At 34.0% G+C, this 20,596-nt stretch overlaps 1 protein-coding gene across 1 annotated transcript; it reads left to right on the top strand.

Moving 5' to 3' along the window:
• The first annotated feature begins 875 nt into the window (after positions 1-875).
• Positions 876-13,196, top strand: LOC134847714 (helicase-like transcription factor). The gene is made up of 3 exons (XM_063864898.1): positions 876-1,577; positions 2,984-3,138; positions 9,108-13,196. The coding sequence occupies exons 1-3, from the start codon at positions 1,070-1,072 to the stop codon at positions 12,030-12,032; spliced, it is 3,588 nt and encodes a 1,195-aa protein (XP_063720968.1). The 5' UTR covers positions 876-1,069; the 3' UTR covers positions 12,033-13,196.
• Positions 13,197-20,596: the final 7,400 nt, after the last annotated feature.

Here is a 20,596-nt window from a genome sequence, read left to right as displayed (position 1 = left end):
TATTTTGGTTGGCTAAAATTGTAATGAAATAGGCTTATAGTAGTATCGCTAAAAAGCAAATCCTGTTTAAACAAGTTGTCAAAAACTTTAAAATTCAAGGAATGTGGCGTCTCATAACAGTTTAAGCTCCTTGTTTTACTTTTGGTGGCCAAAAATTATAATTCAAGTAAGTACTTTTTGTCAACATATATTAGTTTTTACAATCTTTTGGAATCCTTCTGCAAAGCAAACGTAGATGTCCCTGGCTCCTGTTTTTTAACAGTTTGCTTTTTCCGTTAGTTATTGAGTTATCGACCTTTATATATAATCGACAATTTATATTATATTTATAACATCATATATAAGTGTTCGATTAAATCAATCCTGTTAACTCGGCCTTTGATCAGTTATAGGGTTTGAACGATTACCCATGAGAGTTAAGCATAAGTGTAGTTTTATGAGAAATTGTGTCGCTGATATTTAGTTTACGCTCAACTTTCATGCATTGATTACACAAGCAAAGCTTGTGTGATAGTATGAACTCTTTTTTTTTAATCTAAGTAGCAAATATTAGTGTTAATTTTGAAAGTGTTCTTTTATTGCAGTATGTGCATAAGATCAATAATCAGCTATTAAGTACAGCCAACGCTAAGGATATTAACACAGTCCATTATATTACAAATAGCAGTTTACCTTCCAGGTATCATGGATCTGTAGCTTAGAGGTAGGGAAGGACACCCGCGATAGAATAAGAGGTTTCGAACCTGGGTAGGGTCCGATGGTTTTGCTGATTTTTTTTCGTATACTATTTAAATTGTTGCGTCCGCTCGATAAATTGAGGCATGTTAGTTGGTAAATTTCTATTTTCAAAATGACTGGTACTGCTAATGCGTCATAATTGGCTTGCGTCACTTAGCAATTATGTAGACTCATAATTGGCGTGCGTTTTTAAGACATTATGTAGACTCAAATGTTTACTCATTAAGTTTTTCCCTCAAGCGTTATCGGTCATATTTTTGCTTGTGTACGCGAAGTGCAACTTCGTTTTTGTGTTTAAACCTTGCGTATATTTGTATTGAATGCTGAAGATATGCATGCGATGATGTTCAACCCGTTCAATTATGACTCGGATTCAAGTTACGATTCGGATTACAACCCTGATTCGGATGTCGACATTGGGCTGGATGGTACTGCGCAGCTGTACTTCTATGATTTCTTAAGCAGGTTTATTCGCCGCCGTGACTCCACAAACAAATTGGGAACAATACGTACCTCTGTGGTGGGTATCAGTCATTACAGAACAATTCACGTGACGCCAAAAATGAAGGTTAGGTTTGAAAGAGACCCTGGTAATAGTTACGACCCGAATGCGATTAAAGCGATGTGCTCTGGAATCCAGTTCGGACATCTAAGAAGAGAGTTGGCGGAGATTTTGGCGCCATACCTAGACAACGGGGGGCTTCATTTGGAAGGCGTGATTGTGGTTTGTGGCTCGTTTGCACACCCTTTGGATCTTACTTTATATGGACACCAGAGTTTAAATGTGGAGTTGACCAGAAAATTGAACGGGAAGAATTTTGGCTGGAACATACCTGGAGGTAAAGAGAAAGCGTTGTCTTAATTTTTGACACTAATTGCTTCATTTCGTAGTAAAAAGTTCAGAACGTGGTAAAATGTTTTTGCGTTTGAGGTAATACTCGTGGACTGATACCACTAGCATTTGTTTGTCTTTCGAAGATAAATTAAAATGGAATGACGCTTCAAACATTATATCTGGTCTGATAGTGTGGTATAATAATGGTTAAAGAAGAAGGCAGTATGATTTTTTTATAAAACTCACAAACGTCTTTTGTTGCCTTCAATTAGCACCATGTAGGTTATCTCTGTTTTAAACGCGAGAGTGAGGGATTATTTCTCTAACTAATCGAAATGCAATTACTTTTGAGATGCTAGAGGCATCAAGTGAATTAAGACTAGCTTTTCAGGCCTCAATTAGTAAACTTAATTGGACTACTCCTGTACTTATAAAAAGTACTTAATTTGACACAAATTATCGTCATTAAAAGGGGATTTTGTTGTGGGGTTATCATGTTACGGGGTTATAATATAGGGGGTGTAAACATAGGCGGTTAAATATCGTAGGGTTAAAGAGTGGGACACCGTTTCAAACATGTCTTGTTAAAAACATGTTTAAAACACGTTTAACTCAGTATTTAAAACACTGAATAATTTTGTGTTTGAAGCAACTTCCCCTGATCGGCTGAATTTCTTGTGTGCTTTGACTAACTGTACTAACTGTATTCGTGGAAAAATCTCCTCGATGGATTTCGTGAACGAGGTATCGAACGACGCGAATGGCTCGAAAAAGCCGAGAAACTGTAAAATTCTTCCATTCTGGGTTCTTGATTTGCTGCGTTTTCTCAACTCCGACTTTTTTGGAGTCGATCCTACTGAAAATGAAAGCAAAAGAGCACTCAACTGGGAAAAGTGCGGCGCACAAACTGCATATAATTTCATTTCGTTGTTTTTTGTTACTCGAAATGTGTTTTTTTTGCAACCCTGTTTAGAAGCGACCGACCGGTGCATTTTGAATTAGTTTTTTCGGTATTCGCCTAATATTAATGTAATTTGGGACCTCTCTATCACACTCGTATCTAGCAGTTGACATTTGTATAATTGTATAATTATTCGGGCTGTTTTTCATCCCCACCCTCGAATTACTCATAGGGATTTTTCTGGATTCAATATTGAAATATTTGGTATGATTGAATTAAGGTAATCAGAACATATTAGTGTAAACATTGGCGTGCAGGGGAGTTTTTTGACGGGCTGAATGAATTGTCTTTCAGCATTCAGCCATTTTGATTGTTCTGAGCTCTGCCGAAACCCAAAGTGACCATATTTGGGAATATGTTATGCACCGTTTGCAATGTTTTGTAAGTTTTTGAGGTTAAGTTTCAGGTAAAAATATTTTAAAACAAAAACAAGATTTGATTTTTTGCAGTTAATCGTGGAAGAAATGGGCAAGGAGGCGGAAGTGGGTATGTGCCCATGAATGTCTCAGCAGAGGAGCAGGTAGTGAAGCAGAAGAAACTGAAAGGAGAACTTGAGAAGGTATTCGAAGGAGTTGCAAAGAAGCTGGGCAAGGGCTTCAACAAGGTAATTTCTAATTGCACTTCTTTGTAGCTATTGATTCAGTGCTCAGTTTCCTTGTTCAGATAACGTCTCAAACGTGTTTTTATCAACGTGAGTTATTTGACGCAAAAAGAAAGCTACGAAGGCAATATTTAAATAATTTTATGGAAATTTTATAATTTTACCAGAATTAATTTTATGGGGTTTGTTTTTCGTCTCAACGTTGCTTATTGTACAGTGCTGATTTAAATTAACCGGACAAAACGCGTTAAACTTGAAAATTAAAACGCATTTTTCTCAAATTGGGTTGAGTTTAGGTGAAAACTTATGAGGACAAAACTTGCTTAAAACTTTAGCAGATTTAATATGGTGTAATTTGTTCTGCGAAATTCGGGCCCGAAATTTTACCCCAAAAATGGGTCATTTTGGCTCTTTTTTAGTTAATCAAAAATTACGCCGAAAATACCCATTTGATCACAGACATAATTATATCAAAGTGAGCCCCTTACGTAGCCCAACAAACTTTATGAAGGTTATTTTCTTCAAAAAAAATGCAAATTGTTTAAAAATTGTTTTTAAATAAAAAGTTGGTATTTTATATAGTAAAATGACCTTTTTTTGTCTATCAAATAAAATTGAATTAATTTATACAATATTTTGGAGAAAATACCCTTCATAAAGTTTATTGGGCTACGTAAGGGGCTCACTTTGATATAATTATGTCTGTGATCAAATGGGTATTTTCGGCGTAATTTTTGATTAACTAAAAAAAGCCAAAATGACCCATTTTTGGGGTAAAATTTCGGGCCCGAATTTCGCAGAACAAATTACACCATATTAAATCTGCTAAAAATTTAAGCAAGTTTTGTCCTCATAAGTTTTCACGTAAACTAAACTCAATTTGAGAAAAATGCGTTTTAAATTTCAAGTTTAATGCGTTTTGTCCGGTTAATTTAAATCAGCACTGTATACATATATAGTTAATGCTCAATTGTTGGCAATATAGGTGAGCTTGAGAATTTCAATTGGTCAAAACCTCTAACTTTTAAGGTTATTTAATTAATTGAAAATGGTTTTTACGTATGGAAATTAGTGATAAACTGAAAAGCGACGTCAAAATGAGCAGTTTCAGATTGATTAACTTCGTTCAGATTCGTTGACTGAAAATGATATTGCCAACAATTTGGAATTAACTATGGATTTTGCTAAATTCAATGGTTATACAGTAAAACTGATTTTTTTTATCTGGTGAGATGACCGTAGTTTAGCATGTCTTCGAGAGGTCAGACCCTCACTCTTGTCCAGAAAATGGCTCATTTTGTGCTCGCTTCATTTTTTCATTTTACATTCAAAGGTTTGTCTTATAACACGAGTTAATTTTTCCCAATCCAACTCGCCCCCATCAAATTAGAAATTAGCTGCCAGTTGAATTAGGAGGTCGGAGTTCGAATCTCGTAAAGGGCAATTCTGTTGAATCATACTTTTTATTTTTAAGTTCCTTTTTGTCTTTTTTGATTTTGTTTGCGATGTGCAGCTATCCCTCTGGGTATCTTTGGGGATTTTTTTTGATGTTTTAAAAAAAAGGCAAAAATATAGCTCTTCAATTAGAAGGAAATAATGGAGCACCTTAAAAGTCGATTTTAAAAGTTCTTGAATTTAAAAAGCTTCGTGATGCATTTTTTCTGTGAACCGTTAAATTTGGAAAGTTAGGAAACATTTAGCCTTGTTTTTTCACGAGTTGGTGAATTCTTTTGCAATTGCTTGTCGGATATGTATTTATTTTACTATTCCAACTTTCGAAGAAAACGGAATAATTATGCTAGAGGTGGTTTTTTTATTTAGTCAATTTTCGGCGATCGAAATATTTTTTTTTAATTTTGTACCCCATTGAAGATATCGACTACGCGAAATCAAATTTAAAAGTAATTTACTTGCAATCATTTTTTGCAAAGTTATGGGAGTTTGAAAATTGCCAATTTGGCCATGCTTTGGACTAATTTATGCGCGCTTTGAAGATTTTATTCATACTGCTGGAAGCGTAACGCGAATTATTTATGCGTGGCAAATTATCCCGCTCAAAAAAATCGTTCCAAATGGAATTGAGGCTAGCTAATCGGTCGTATTAATTTCATGCGACTTAAATTTTCAGTATTGATCTTTGATATTGTCCAAGATTTATAGTTTTTCATTATTTTCTTTTCCCTAAAATTATTCGATAATGATTCGGGAGCAATCGAAACAATCAGGGCTATGCATTGTATACGAGCAGTCTTGTTGTTCCGACTTTCGAAGAAAAAAGAGTATTTATGCTCTGGGTTGTTTTTTTATTTAGTCAATTTTCGGCGATCGATATAATAGTTTTTAACAAAATTTTTTAAACCCCATTGAAGATATCTACTACTTCAAATCAAATGTAAAAGATATTTTTCCTCCAATCATTTTTGCAGACTTTTGGGAGTTTGAAAGTTGCCAATTTGGCCATACTCTGGACTAATTTCGCGCGCTTTGAAGGTTTTATTCATACTGCTGAAAGCGTAACGTGAATTATTTATGCGTGGCAAATTATCATGCATAAAAAATCGTTCCCAATTGAATTGAGGCTAGCTCATCGGTCATATTAATTTCTTACGACTCAAATTTTCACAATTGAGCCAGCCTGTATAGGAGCCGTCTTTTTTCCTTATGTGGCTGCTTGGACTATTTTGTGGTAACTGCACAACATTGCTCTAGTTTGTCAGTAGGTTTTTCAGATATGGCATCATTACCACAAAAAGGATAGATTGTATAGCAAGTATTTTATCCAATTTATTAGAGCTTATTCATTGGTAATTGTATTTAATTTTAGTGTGTCAAAATAAGTATTTATGTTCATTTGATAAGTTGCATGCAATTGACGCGTATTTTAGATGTCCTAAGGCGGCTTGAATCCTACAATCAGCGATTTTTTTAAACAATTTGCTTGGGCTTGCGAAATGGAGCTTTGCAAAAAGTCGGAATGCGTTATGAACGGAATGCTTAACGGAACGCAATGTTATAGCTTTGTCGAATGCAACGTTAGATAAATTCTTTAGGCTTAACGTTTAAGAGAAGGCCAAGAATATTGTAGAAGTTTCAAAGTTTCCCAAGTCTGGAATATTCAAGACCTATTTTTTTTTACAAAAATTCAATTCGTCAGCCTAGATGAACTCAATTCAGAGTCAGCCAAGATGAACTCAATTCAGGCTAGACAGATTTTGTCCATTTTTCCCCAAATTTTTGCTTTTTCAGATTGATTTCTTTCTGAAATAAACCAACTAAAAACAGCAACCTTTTCCTAGAAAAACTAGCTTTTTGCAAACCTTGCTTAGAAAAACATTCACTCTTCATCAATCGATTCGCTCTGTGAAAACTTGAAATAACTCAAACTTTCATCGCCTCAGTAGCTTGCTTAGAAATACTGAAACTTCTCGCCAGTCGAATTGCTCTATGAAACAATTTGACATATTTCAAACATTCATAGCTTGGATAGCTTGCTAAGAAAAACTTTAAATTTTCGCTAGCTGATTCAGTCTATCGATCTATGAAGTAACTTCAAATAATTCCAAGTTTCTCTACTTGAAGAGCTTGCTTCGAAAAATTAAAACTTTACCGAATCAGTTTGGTCTACTTAATAACTTGAATATGTCGCTTGTAGCTTGAATAATTTCCTTTGAAAATTTAAATTTTTCGCGAACTGATTCATTCTATGAAATAACTTGAAATTGTTCATATGTTGAATAGCTTGAAGAAGAACTAATTTTTTGCAAACCGATTAGCTTCATTAAATAATCTCGAAATCTTTTTTAGCTTTAAAAGCTTGCTTAGAATAATTTGATTTCTTCGCGAACCGCTTCGGTCCACGAAATAACTTGAAATATTTCAAAGTTTCATAGCTTAATAGCTTGCTTAGAAGTTTTTTCGCGAACTTTAAAGAACATAAAATAACATGGACTATTTAAAAGTTGCATAACTAATAGCATGCTTAGAAAAACTTATTTTTTTGCCATCTGATTCGTTTTATGAAATACTCGTAAAAAAGTTTCATCCAATGAGTAGTTTGCTTGAAAACTAACAGAAACTGGTTCGCTCCATGATATGACTTTGAAATATTTCAAAATTTCATATCTGGAGTAGCTTGCTTAAAAAAAATTCTAACTTTGCGCCCTCCGATTTGATTCATGAAATAACTTGATTTGTTTTAAAGTTTCATTGATTCAATAGCTTGATCTGAACAACATTCAAGTTTTTGCGAGCTGATTAATCACTTAGAGACGGGCTTGCTAGTATTTTTGTATTCGTAAAATATAGGCTTCAACGTAATATAATGGGGCTCAATTTTTAGTTATTGTTTTTTTGGCACATTGCTTGTGCAGTCGTTGGCGGTAACTGATCCAGTTTATGTTTAAATGTACTTAACTGAATTTAAGTTTTTGTTATTCAGAACGTGTAATGTTTTTTGGGGCGTTAAGGCTTGTAAAATATTGCGAATCTTTTTACACTTGAACGTCCTTTAATCGGGTCTTTTTGCCGTTAGCAATTTTTCTTAGAACGTGTAAGATTTCTGTCGGACGTTCTATGTCGCTGACTTCGGACATTGTTTGTGCATGCCTGTATTTAAAGTTCCCCTGCTATTCGAAGTTTTTTTTGGTTGTATTTTTTCTTGTTGCACAATCTACCCTCTGTTTAAAAGAAAGGTAAACTCCACCATCGTACAGCATAAATGTTAAGGTCGCCAAAAACGTGATCAATTTCGAAAGTGGAATTTAATTTTCGGATTTCCCAGCATAATATAGATTTAATTTTCGGGTTTCCCACCAAAATATAGATTTGACATATTAATCCAGCTTTCTCAAATTGAGTTAATTGTATCAAAAAAGTGCAAATCATAAATTTTTCTTGAAAATTCTTGAGCTTTTTCTTGAAATTCATCTTTGTCTTAGAAATTCGTCAGTTGAAATTTTTTCAAAAACGAGTCACTTTTCTTCGTTCATTGGCTTTTTTCCAACTGTCTGTTGGCCATGTTTTTATTCAGTGATTTTCGTTTATTTTTTCTATCGGCCAGCTTGATATTTTATGTTCGTAATTGTTCGCAAGTGATATGAAGCTTCGCTTTTTTGTTTTACTTTTTTTTACCAAATAAAGGGGAGCGAATTCTGCTGTCTAATAGTGACAAAAGTGGTATAATGGTGGAAATTGACTAATAACAAATTTAGATCTAATTAGCATTTACAACTGTTTCAAACTTTAGCAGCCTTTTTTGTGAAGTTGAAGAACAGTTTTATGATATGAAAAACATCTCAACCTTAACTTTAACTGATTAGGGCTACAAAAAGTTCTGAAATTCATAAATGATACACAAAGATATCTCAGACTAAGTAGATGCAAAGGGGTGAACATTGTCAGGTAGGTCCAAATTTTTTATATGGTAGGGTTTCCAGTGCAAGCAACCATGCAATAAAATCAATGCTTACCTATATTATTCGCTTTCGCAGCATTAAGTTGCATCATCATGAATAATCATTCTTCTGAAAATGTGGTAACAATTTCCACTTGTAAAAACAGCATAAAATACGTCAAACACAACTAATGAAATGAATAGAAACAAGCTAGTCAGGGACTACAACATGTATCCAGACGTGTTTCGTGTTACCGTAGTTTCAGAAGAAAGATTATTCTCGATGATGCAACTTTATGTTGCGAAAGACTTCGTTATCGGTACGTATTGTTTTTTTTCGCTCAAATAATTGATTCGTATCAATGCTGTTAGCTTTCCAATGCTATAAACAAATTTTCTGTTGATCAGTTCTTCTCAAATGGAACTCTTTTTCTTGAAAAAGGTCTCAGATTAAAAAAAAATACGGTTTGTGCTTGGTTCTGTGTAAATCAAATAGAATTTTAAAAAGCGGTTGTATTTCTTGTTTTTTCCTGTTTGACTTTTCGATTGCTTTCATATCTGTTGGTTTTGTTTGTGATAGGTCAAAGTCAGTGATGGAATTTCGACAAAGTTGTATCCCCACCAATTACAGGCTCTTTCGTGGATGTGTGACAGAGAAAACAACAAAGAACTGCCTCCATTTTGGAAGAGTGAAAAGAAAACGGGCTACAAAAATGTAGTGACTGAAGTTAAACAACAACATGCGCCGGCGCCCCTTTGTGGAGGATTTCTAGCAGACGAAATGGGATTGGGTAAAAGTTTAGAGGTTATTGCCCTCATTCTTACTAATAGGGCTAACGAAGTCCAAACTACTAGTTCACGGAGTAAAAAAATAGTTGCCGACTCTGCTGTGAATAAAAACATACGAAGTTCAAAAAAAGCTATCACCGCTAAATCATTAGAAAATGGTCGACCCAAAAGAAAACTGGCGAGACGAGTACAGAACAATGGGGATGTTTTGGCTAACAAGGAAAAAGAAATTGTTTCAGATTCGGAGAGCACAACATCGAGAAACTCGAGCGTGTCTCATGTAACCTTAAGTTCAGATGATTGTTCAGATTACGAAAAACCAGCAAAATTAGAAATAATTTCAATCTCTGCGAGATCTCCAAAAATCAGAGCAGCTAAGCGAAAAAAGCAAATTGTTAAAAATGCTTCTAGTTTATCGACGATTGCTGAAGCAAAAAGTCCGTCTCAAACAGACCATGTTGTAAGTGTGAAAAAAGGCGCCGATCACTTAAAAGGTACGAAAAAAACTGCAGAAAGATTGATAAGTGTGAAAAAACCAGCTGCACGGAAAGTTCAGGGTAGAGCAGCTAAGCTAAAAGCGATTAGTAAGCTGTTATCTTCATCCGAAGATGAATATAAAACAAGAAATGATATTGGCGGTGAGTTTTCTGACGACTGTGTCAGTGTAGTTAGAAGTATTGACAGTAGCAACGACGAAAAATTGAAACGAGAGGTAATCGAGCTTCTCTCTGATTCGGACGAGGAGTCAAGCGCTGTTTGCCCTATAGCGTCCTTTGCTGATTCGGATTTATCAGTTGAGCTACAAGCAAAAAAACCTAAAGTTACTGAAAATGAAATCCAAGTTATGCAACCGTGCTCATCGAAAAGTATAGATAAAATAGTCAGCTCGGCTTCATATAAAACAAAACGGAAGCGAGTTAACAACAAAACACTAAAAGTTGACGATGATTTTGGCTTGGACCCCGAGTCGTTTGATGTCTTCAGTAGGTTTAAGTGTTACGCTTTGCCTTTTGACTGTGATTTAAGCAAGGGATCTCCTAAAAGTACTTTGCTCGTTTGTACAGTTTCGTTGCTTTCGAACTGGCTCGAACAATTCGAGACACATGTGAAATCAAATTGGGGTTTGTCGATTTTTCTTTATTATGGACCAGATCGTTTCAACTACGCTTTAGAATACATTATGAGCCATGATATAGTAATTTCGACGTACACATTGCTCGCTTCTGATTTCAAAATCGTGAAAAGTGGTGGACAATCCGATGAGAAAGGAAAGCAAAATAAAACAAATTCTTTATTGGACTGCGAGTTTCTCCGAATTGTTCTGGACGAAGGACATTTAATACGAAATCCGAAAACTAAAATGAGTCAAGCTTTGTTTTCGATTGAAGCGAAAAGGCGTTGGATTTTATCAGGAACGCCCATTCAAAATTCTTTATCGGAGTTGTGGGCTTTAATGCGTTTTCTACGCTTGGAACCCTTTGAAAATCCAAGTAACGGTCAATGGTTGTGGAAGCAACACATCGAAAGACCTGTTTTGAATGGGTCGGACTTAATAGTGAAGAGTTTCAAGAGTTTGCTAATGACACTGGTTCTAAGAAGAACTAAAACTATGTGTATAGATGACCAGCCAATTGTAAATCTACCAAAAAAGACAGTAAAACTCTTGAAAGTTAAATTATCGACTGAAGAGAAGAATTTGTATCAGTCTATGGAAAGCTCAGGCAGGGTGATAGTTGGATCATATTTTAGAGAAGGGCGTCAATTGACCCATTACGCACATATAATGGCAATTATAACTAGACTAAGACAGCTTGTGTGTCATCCATCTCTTTGTAAGAAGGCGTTCGATCTAGCCAATGAGGCTATTAGTTCAACTTGCGACGACGAAACACGAGTAAAATTAATCGAAACCCTGAAACTGATCATAAGTTCAGGATCGGACGAAGAGTGTTGTGTGTGTTTGGATTCTCTCGTTAGCCCCGTGATAACAAAATGTGCTCACGTGTTCTGCAGAAAGTGTATTGAAAAGGTTCTTCAAACAACACATGTAGGATCTACAGGAAATTGTCCCTTGTGTAGAACGCTAGTTAACAAAAATGAGTTAATAGAGGCGCCGCGTGAAGTCTCGCTTGCTCAAACAGGAGGAATTAACTCGGATGATGAATGGCATTCCAGTTCGAAAGTTGACGCGTTAGTTAATACATTGAATGACGTGCGTGAGCGAAACCCGACCACCAAAAGTATAGTGGTGTCGCAGTTCACTGCGTTTCTGTCCTTGATTGAGAAACCCCTGAAAGAGTCTGGATTTAAGTTCACAAGGTTCGACGGGACCTTGTCTGCGAAAAAGCGTGATCAGGTTTTAAACTGTTTCAAAACTGATCCCAATACTACAGTACTTTTGCTGTCGCTTCGAGCGGGTAATTTGGGTCTCAACCTGACGTGCGCTTCGAACTTGTTTCTAATGGACCCGGCATGGAATCCATATGTGGAGGACCAATGCTTTGACAGGTGTCACAGACTAGGGCAGGATAAAGAAGTGACTATATACAAGCTTATCTGCACTGAGACAATTGAAGACAAGATTTTAGAGATTCAAGAAAGGAAACGAAGGCTTATACAGGAGGCGTTTTCGTTCACAGATGCGGCAAAGGAGTCACGTGAAAAAAGAGTAGGAGACATCAAACTGTTGTTTGGAATCGCAACTGAAAAAGACTGAAGAAATAAGTGACAAAATGGATCCCACAGGATTTAATGAGTAAGCAATTATGCAGAAAACAGACGAAATTAATCAGGTGGTTGCTTAAGTGTTACTGAACGTAAAGCGGAATAGTTATTCACAACAGTAATTTTTTATTCAAAAAGCTTCAAGATGTCTATGTTCGGCGGTGAGAAAATCAGATGAAAGCGAAGACTAAAATATAAGACCAATAAACGAGGAATTTAGAAAACTCAATTTTTTTGATCACACGTCAAAAAATAAGCAGTCAAAATAGGCAGTAAAATTTTAATTTCACTAAATATGTGCAAGTATTTTAATAGAAACAGAAATTCAATTGTTATTTACCCTTGGGGTTATCAAGGGTGTTGCAACCGGGTACTAGACTTTTTCCCCGTAAGTTCGCACGTAAAATGTTTAAAAAAAACACAAAAAAAAACTTCAAATATTGTCTGAAATGATGATGCTCTGTTTGCGGAAAACACGGGATTTGTCGACGCAATCATGGGTATTACCTGTTTTACTTGGTTTTTTATAAATTCTTATTCAGAGAGTATGCTCGGTGAAATAATAAGAAGAGGACTCGGTGAAATAATTCAACACTCGCTAACTGGCTTGTGTAAAAATGGCAGCGCAGATGTCAAATCAAAATCAATGTTGTTGATTAATGATTTAGAAATTTAGGTTTAAAACTCATCCAAATCTCTGAATTCTTCTAATCATGTGTTTTCATCGCGTTTTTGGTGGTCACAAAACATGGAAAATGGTTTTCACAAACTTCTTTTTTGATTTCTCTTACTTGCATAAACTCACCACTGGAGACTTTTACTTGATCCCATCAGTAATTTAGAATTTTTATCCAACAATTTTACTGTCGTCTTTACTGTCTCAAATATATTTTCCGAGAGATGACTTCACCGTCCTGTTGTGGTCTGATCTGGCACGATTGAAGAGTCTATGGTCCCGCGCAGCGACTAGATAAACTAATTCAATCCCAACATTAAAACGAATGAAATTGTCATGCATATCATAGTGTTGTATTTTTCAGCATTTTTAGTGTCCCAATTTTTCAATGTTTTCATGTTTTTTGAGAGCTTAAAAAAGTTTAGTTCATGACATTGTTATTTAAAAAAAAAACACGAACGATACTTGGTATTCGTAATAGACCGCAAAAAAATTCGAAAAAAAAGATTATCAATTTTAAAAAAAATGGATGATATTTCAACAAGTGTTACCATTTTTTAAAAATCAATTGCTTAGAATCGATTTAAATAAGATTTTTTGCTTAGAAGAAAATTAAAATACAGTTTTAATTGATTATAGTCAATTTTTTTTTAGTTTTGTAGGGACAGGCTGTGAAAGTTAAATGTTTATTTTTCATGTAACTTCAATGCTCTCAATAAAAACCAAAATAGACCAATTGTGTCTTTTCGAGCTCAGAATTGTAAAATGAAAATATCAAATTACAAGACTGCACTTATATCATGGCGACGCCCTGAATGTTCCGGCTGCACTTCAAGGCCAATTTAAAAATTTTTTGTTTGAATCATTGACGAACTAATTGAAAAAAAGAGTCAAGTTGTTTTTTTCTTTTTTTTCTTCATTTGATCCCCCAAACGCGATGTAAAACACAAAAAGTGTGTTAAGCGTCTCGTATTGTTTTAATAGGACTAAATTGCTGACCTTAATTTATTTCGGATTGCTTTATTTTGCCGCTTGCGCCTGTTATAAGGACGCAATATATCGCTCGTTAATAATTCCAAATTAGCCATTTTCAAAACCCTCTCTCAAAACCATCTGAAATTATCAGAGGTATATATATATTTTTTAAAATTTGAGCTCAGGGCAACAATATCTTTCAGATAGTTTACAAAGATACTTCACAAACGCGTAATTAAAAAGTCAAAAATTGACTGAAATTTTATATTAGCTTTTTTCGAAATAATGATTTTAGTTATTCATTGGAGCGCTTTAATTCGACGCTTACGCGTGTTATAAGGACGCAATATGTCGCGCGTTACTTATCCCAAATTTGCAATTTTCAAAACTCTCTGTAAATTTTGATGAGTTTATCAGAGGTAAATAATTTTTTTAAAGTGTGAGCTCAGGGCAACAATAAATTTTAGATAGTATAAAAAACTCATTCAAAAATGTTTAGTTAAAAAGTCGAAAATTGACTTAACAAAAAAACATCCCGAGCATAGATATTCCGGAATTTCATCGAAAGTCAGAACGAAAATGAATCATACTATTGCTTCGCAGAGGATCTAATTCTATATTGAACTCGAAATCGATCACCTTACAGTCGATTTGAAGCTGAAGTTCGAGTAAGTGCTCTTCATCACGCCTTATCCTTGAACTCCGTTCAAAGTTTCATGAAACAGACTCATCTTTCGGGTGATGTAATTTGTTCTGCTGGTCAATTTGATGATGTTTTTTTTCTAAATCGCTCTTTGTCTACCCATGTTCAGTAACACTTTTCTTGCTGTTTTTTTCTGAAATGCAATATGTAAAATGATATTTTTTTTCAAATAATGATTATAGTTATATAAGTTAGATGCTAGCATTTATTGTGCCTTTGATTTTGATTTTAATCGTTTTATTTGTGAGCACTTAATGATTGAATTGTGAAATTTATTGTTGAAATCTTGAATTTTTAAACAGCTGCAATGTAGCTGTCAGTCATGTGTGATTTCTGACACCGCTGCTTCTCTCTACTTCAGTTTTGCTGTACAATTTCCGGAACTTGGTCTCATTTCGTTCCTTTTTTGCAAGATTCCCTTTCAAAAACTTAATCTGTTTTCTGAGTTTGTTTTTCAAACTTTCCAAAAGGCTTTGTTAACGTGATTTTTATCATAACTATTTACAACACCTTTTTCCTTATGGTTTTAGCAAAGCACAAAAATTGGAAATTAATGGTAGACCGGACAAAACGAACAAAACTTGAATTTTCAAACGCGTTTTTTTTTCAAATTGGGTTAAAATGAGACAAAAAATGAAGAGAACAAAAGTTGCTTAGAATTTCCTCAGGATTAATATGGTGTTATGTTTTCTCCGAAACTCAACCAAAATTTTACCCCAAAAATGGGTCATTTTTGGGCTTTTTTCAATTGATCAAAAATTACGCTGAAACTTCTTTGTTAATTGATAAGAACATTATATCACAAGAAGCCTTTTACACAGCCCAACAAAGTTTAAGAAGGGTTAAATCTCCAAAAACAACTAGAATTAAAGAAAAATGATTTTACTTGATAGTCAATAAATGTAATTTTTACTATATAAAACCCAGAACTTCTGTTCAAAAACAAACTTTAAACAATTTGCGCAAAGTTTTGGAGATTTAACCCTTCTTAAACTTTGTTGGGCTGTGTGAAAGGCTTCTTGTGATATAATGTTCTTATCAATTAACAAAGTTGTTTCCGCGTAATTCTTGATTAATTGAAAAAAGCCAAAATGACCCATTTTTGGGGTAAAATTTTGGTTGAGAGTTTCGGAGAAAACATTACACCATATTAATCCTGAGGAAATTCTAAGCAACTTTTGTTCTCTTCACTTGTTGTCTCATTTTAACCCAATTTGAAAAAAAAACGCGTTTGAAAATTCAAGTTTTGTTCATTTTGTCCGGATAATTTAAATCAGCACTGTACTTCACGACACGTAAATTATGTGCCAACGATCCGAATTAGTTTTAACTTTCATATTTTATCTACGAAAACTCTAAAATTCTTTCATTCTATTTGATCATTTGGTTGTTCAACATTTTTCTTGGAGGGAAAATGAACACAGTGAAAACGATTAGTCTCAGGTGCTCAGTTATCGATGAACTGCGAGGACGCAGAAATTGCATGGTAGAAGTAAAATGAAAACGAAGTAACAAAAAATGTTGAAGAAATTCAACGTTAAATCTGAGCTGAATTTTGGTTATGTTTTAACACGTGTTTAACTTCGTGTCTGCATAAAACAGTCCCATACAAAACAGTCCGAAAAAGTATGAAAATGAACGATAAAACAGTCCGAAAGACAGTCCCAATAATAATTGTTTTAACAAGCCGGTAGGCCGATAATTTTCCTTTGTTCAACAAACATGAAGCACAAAATAGTGACCGCCGCAGTCGCGCCCACGTGTTGCGAGCTTGCCAACAGAGGTTAGGACTTAATACGAAATTTATAGCTGGTTATCGCGGCGGTGCGTGCCCACCGGCGACCTTAAACCGGACTGTTATGTATTGGACTGTTTTTTCCTATATTACATGATTTTTTGGAATGTTTTGTATGGGACTGTTTTGTATAAGCACCGTTCAATTTAAACGCCTATGTTTAAAATGAAGTCCGTTCAAATGATTTGTCCAAAGCGCTGTTTTCAAAATAAATGAACGAGCTGCGATTTTGAATAGTGTATAACTAATAGTACTGCAGAATCTACATGACGAGATGTGTACAGTTTTTGTTCCGAGCTCCGAAGATAGGAATAATTATGCTTGCGGTGTTTTTATTGTGTTCAGCCAAGTTTCGGGAAACGAAATCATAGTTTTAACCAAAAACAAATTAAACCCCTTTGAAGATATTGATTCCGTAAGTTCAAATATGCAAAGATATTTTAGCTTCGAAGTTTTGGGGTTGTGAAACACGGGTTGACACAAAAAACGTATCAAACAATTTCATGCTACGAAAGAATTTTTTTATCAAAATAGCAAAATAAGCATTTTTTCCATTCAATGAATTTTTATCAGGATTTTTTCGACACGCTGATAATAAGTAGCAAGCTTTTTGTCATACTTTTTACACAAAATTTTATGCAAATAGCGCAATCAGTTTTTAATCGTTGAAGTTCTATTATAAAAATTTTTGTTTATATGAAACAGTATGCTAAGCATTATGTATGATGAGCAGAAATTAAACTAGCGTGTAACGCACCTCCGGTGCTTCGAGTTTTCAACAACTCAAAAAACTATTATTTCAGTGTACTCTGACAGCACCCAATTACAGGGTTCGTAATTACAAATTTTGCTAAGTTTTTTATTCACGTTTTTTATGCACATTTTGAAAAACCATAAAATTTTGTGAAGTTTTATATAAGTTCTTCGAAAAATTTAAAATGAACTAAGAAATGTCACACCTGAGAAACTGAAATCAATTGAGCAGTCGCATTTTGACACAAGATTTGCAACTCCTGAGAGTACTCTTACAGTATCCAACTACAACGTTGGGAAATTCAAATTTTTGAAAAAATTCACCTTAAGTTTTCTATAAAAAAAGGTATTTACATCTCGAAAACTACCAAAATTTATTTTGAGCAGTCTTTTTTGATGGCAGTATTCGCAATCTTTGAAAGTACACAATTACAGGGCCGGGAATTTCACTTCTACGAATTATTTTGTAATTTGAGTTTTCTGAAAATTTCCAAAAAAAAATACAAAAATTGTCGTATCTCTTAAACAAAAATGATTTCGGCATTCTTAATTGGAGGCCGAATTTGCAATCCCTGAGATTACTCTGACAGCCCCCCAAGTACAGGTTAGAAAATTCAAACTTTGAAAGAAAAAAAAGTTTAATTTTCACGAAAATTTTTTTGAAAAAATTATAAAAAACGTCATATCTGCAAAACTACAAGGATTTGAGCAGTCAAATTGGGAGTCAAAACTCGCAACTCTTGAGAATACCTTGACAGAGCGTCGCTACAGAGATGGTAATTTCAAGTTTTGTGACATTTTTTTAATCTAAATTTTCTGAAATATTTTGAAAAAATCCAAAAAACGTCACATCTCGAAAACAAGAATTTGAGCAGCCATAATCAGAGGCAAGATTCGCAATTCTTGAGAGTACCCTCACAATATCCAACAACAGGATTGAGATCTTCAGCGTTTTGGAAATTTTTAAAATCTAAGTTTTTGAAAAATCACAACAAAAAAACGTCATATCTCGAAAACTACAGAGATTTGAGAAGTGAGAATTGGAGGCAAGATTTGCAGCCCCTGAGAATACCCTGACAACACCCAACTACAGGGTGAGAATTTCAAAAACTGAGAAATTTTTTCAAATTTAATTTTCTAGAAAATTTTGAAAAATCTCGAAAATTGCCTATCTCGTAAACTAAAAAGATTTGCTTATTCACATATGGAGGCCAGAATCGCAAAACCTGGGTAAAATCTGACAGTATCCTACTATTAGGTTGCTAATTTCAAACTTTATGAAATAAACACTGAATTTAAACTGGAAAATTGAAAAAAAAAACTTAATCATTGCAAAATACGATATAGCTTAAACGTGAAAAAATTCTTTTGTTGAACATGCAAAAATACTGCGTTGAAAAAGCTTAAACATGGCGAGATAGTGAAGCCCGCATTCAAATATATGAAAGATTACTAAGATTTGAGTTTTAAAAAACAATCATGGGTTTTTTAAAACTGAAAAATCAGAGTTTAATTGCAGTTAACACACAGATGAAATGAAATTGGTAATGTTTGCCTTGTAAACTAATTTTCAGGTTTTCACACAGAACTATATAAAAAATCTAACTTCTTGTATATGGCTAGAGAGTGTTTACTTATATTTGTGATAATTTCCCAATTTTTACAGAAGTAGGTGTATCTTAGCATATATAACGAAAAACGTTATACGCTTTATACAAAACAGTTTTGCTTGCTGTTCCGACCGTTTAATGAACGGGGAGCATTTTGTATTCGGATATTTTATTTTTTTTTGTTTTTCACGCAAAATCAGGTACCAAATTTTTAAATCGGTTCAAGTGGAAAGCTAAATTGAAGTTCTTTTAATCGTGATCTGAACGACACCATAATTTTCTAAAAAGTTTTCCCAATCAAGCAAAACAAAACTGGTCAAGCAGTACTGGTCTTAAATTTTTGATTTTTAGTTCAATTTCGAGCGATTAAAGCGAGCGAGCATGCTTGCAAATGTTTAAAGAAGCCTATTTTAAGCCCTGAAAACTTAATTTTACGCAAGCAGTATTGTTTTCAAGTTTTTTTACTGCCAAATTGATAATCAAAAACTTGAAAAAATTAAAAACCTTCTGCAAAAAAATTGACTTTTTATTTGCTATGGTTTTTTTTTGTTTTTTAGTCATTTTTTCCAGCCCTCATTTTTCAGTTTGCTATTTTTACGAGTGTTATATGCCTGTTTTTAAGTTTTACGTTAGATGCTTTTATCACACCTCGTTAAATCAAATTGTTCTGTTTTAAAAGGGGATATGGTCAGAAAATTCTGTGCTACTTGCACAGTAACCGGCTACCCTTGCTATTTGGATTTGTTGTTGACGAAACTCTACGTTATACTGGACTGCATTATAAACACAAAGTAATAAATTTTGTATTTAAAAAACAAATATTTTTCTGTGAAATGTTCATCTCAGCACAAACAGTTTGCAATCAAAAAGAGATAAAAGTTTTTTATCTCAATTTCATGTTTAATTTTCATACATGAAAATTGTATGAATAGCATTTCTTCAGAAAAAAGCCATTTTTGATGACAAATTGCTACAGGTTTCTATTATTTAAATGTTTTAGTGGTGTATTCTTTATTTTGTTTCAGATCGTGCAAATGTTTGCAAAAATTTCTACATAACTCGAATGTGTAAATTCGATTTTTTTTCAAAATTTCACCAAAAAACACCTTCTGATCGTACCGTTAGGCGATAATTCGAACAGGTGACAATTCGTAACAAGCGTCATTTGGAACAAGCGACAATCCCTAACTATAGATTAAGAGTCAAACATTGATTTACGCTAACTATTCTTCTCGTGCCGAATGTAAGCGCAGCGGAGCAAGCGATCGCTACTTGCCAATGAACTCGCCATCGAATTGTGGCATGTTAAGAATGGTCGCCTGTTGCAAAAAGTTCACCTACCTGTTAAAACGCTAGCTAAGCTTCACTCTGCAATAAACTTGTGAGATAAAATTTAGAAGTTACTTGAATTCAAGAATATAAACATTTAAACGTTTACCTGTACGAATTTGTGTGAGTTGATTTTTGCATATTTACTTGCATCTCGGTAAAGTGAAAAAAATAGATACAGTGGATTATTATAAATGAAAATTGATATTGTTGATTTTTAAATCTAGCCATTAAGGCGATTAATTTGATCCGCTTTTTAAACAATTCAGTCAAAACGCATTGCAATCAACAATTTAAATGAAACCTTTAAGTTTTCTAAAAGAATAACCTATTGCAATCAATTGTTATTGATTTTATACAGATTGTTTTCAGGTTTATTCAGAATCTGTTCAGATTTATACTGCAAGAATAATTCATTATCTAGACTTTATAATTGATTTTTTTGAACTGTACAAAATCTCTATTTTATCGAATTTAATGCCTTATTGGGTTACATACAATCAATTTTCTACTAGTTGAAATTCTGTGTAAAAATCGATTATAATCGATTGCAATCTTAGTTTGGCCAATGCAATTGAAATCTGTATTACGCTTTTGCGAGCCAAAAAAATCCGACATAAATTCAATCATTAAAACTGCTGGACTTTTTTCCATATTTTCAATGTCCCGGCAATTTCTATGGGATGTGTTTATATTCAAAATACAGAATAATTTG

This window comes from Symsagittifera roscoffensis, chromosome 6, assembly GCF_963678635.1.
Source record: "Symsagittifera roscoffensis chromosome 6, txSymRosc1.1, whole genome shotgun sequence".
Taxonomy (NCBI): domain Eukaryota; kingdom Metazoa; phylum Xenacoelomorpha; order Acoela; family Convolutidae; genus Symsagittifera; species Symsagittifera roscoffensis.
The sequence above is the reverse complement of the archived record's forward strand: the minus strand, read 5'-3'. Positions and strand labels throughout refer to the sequence as shown.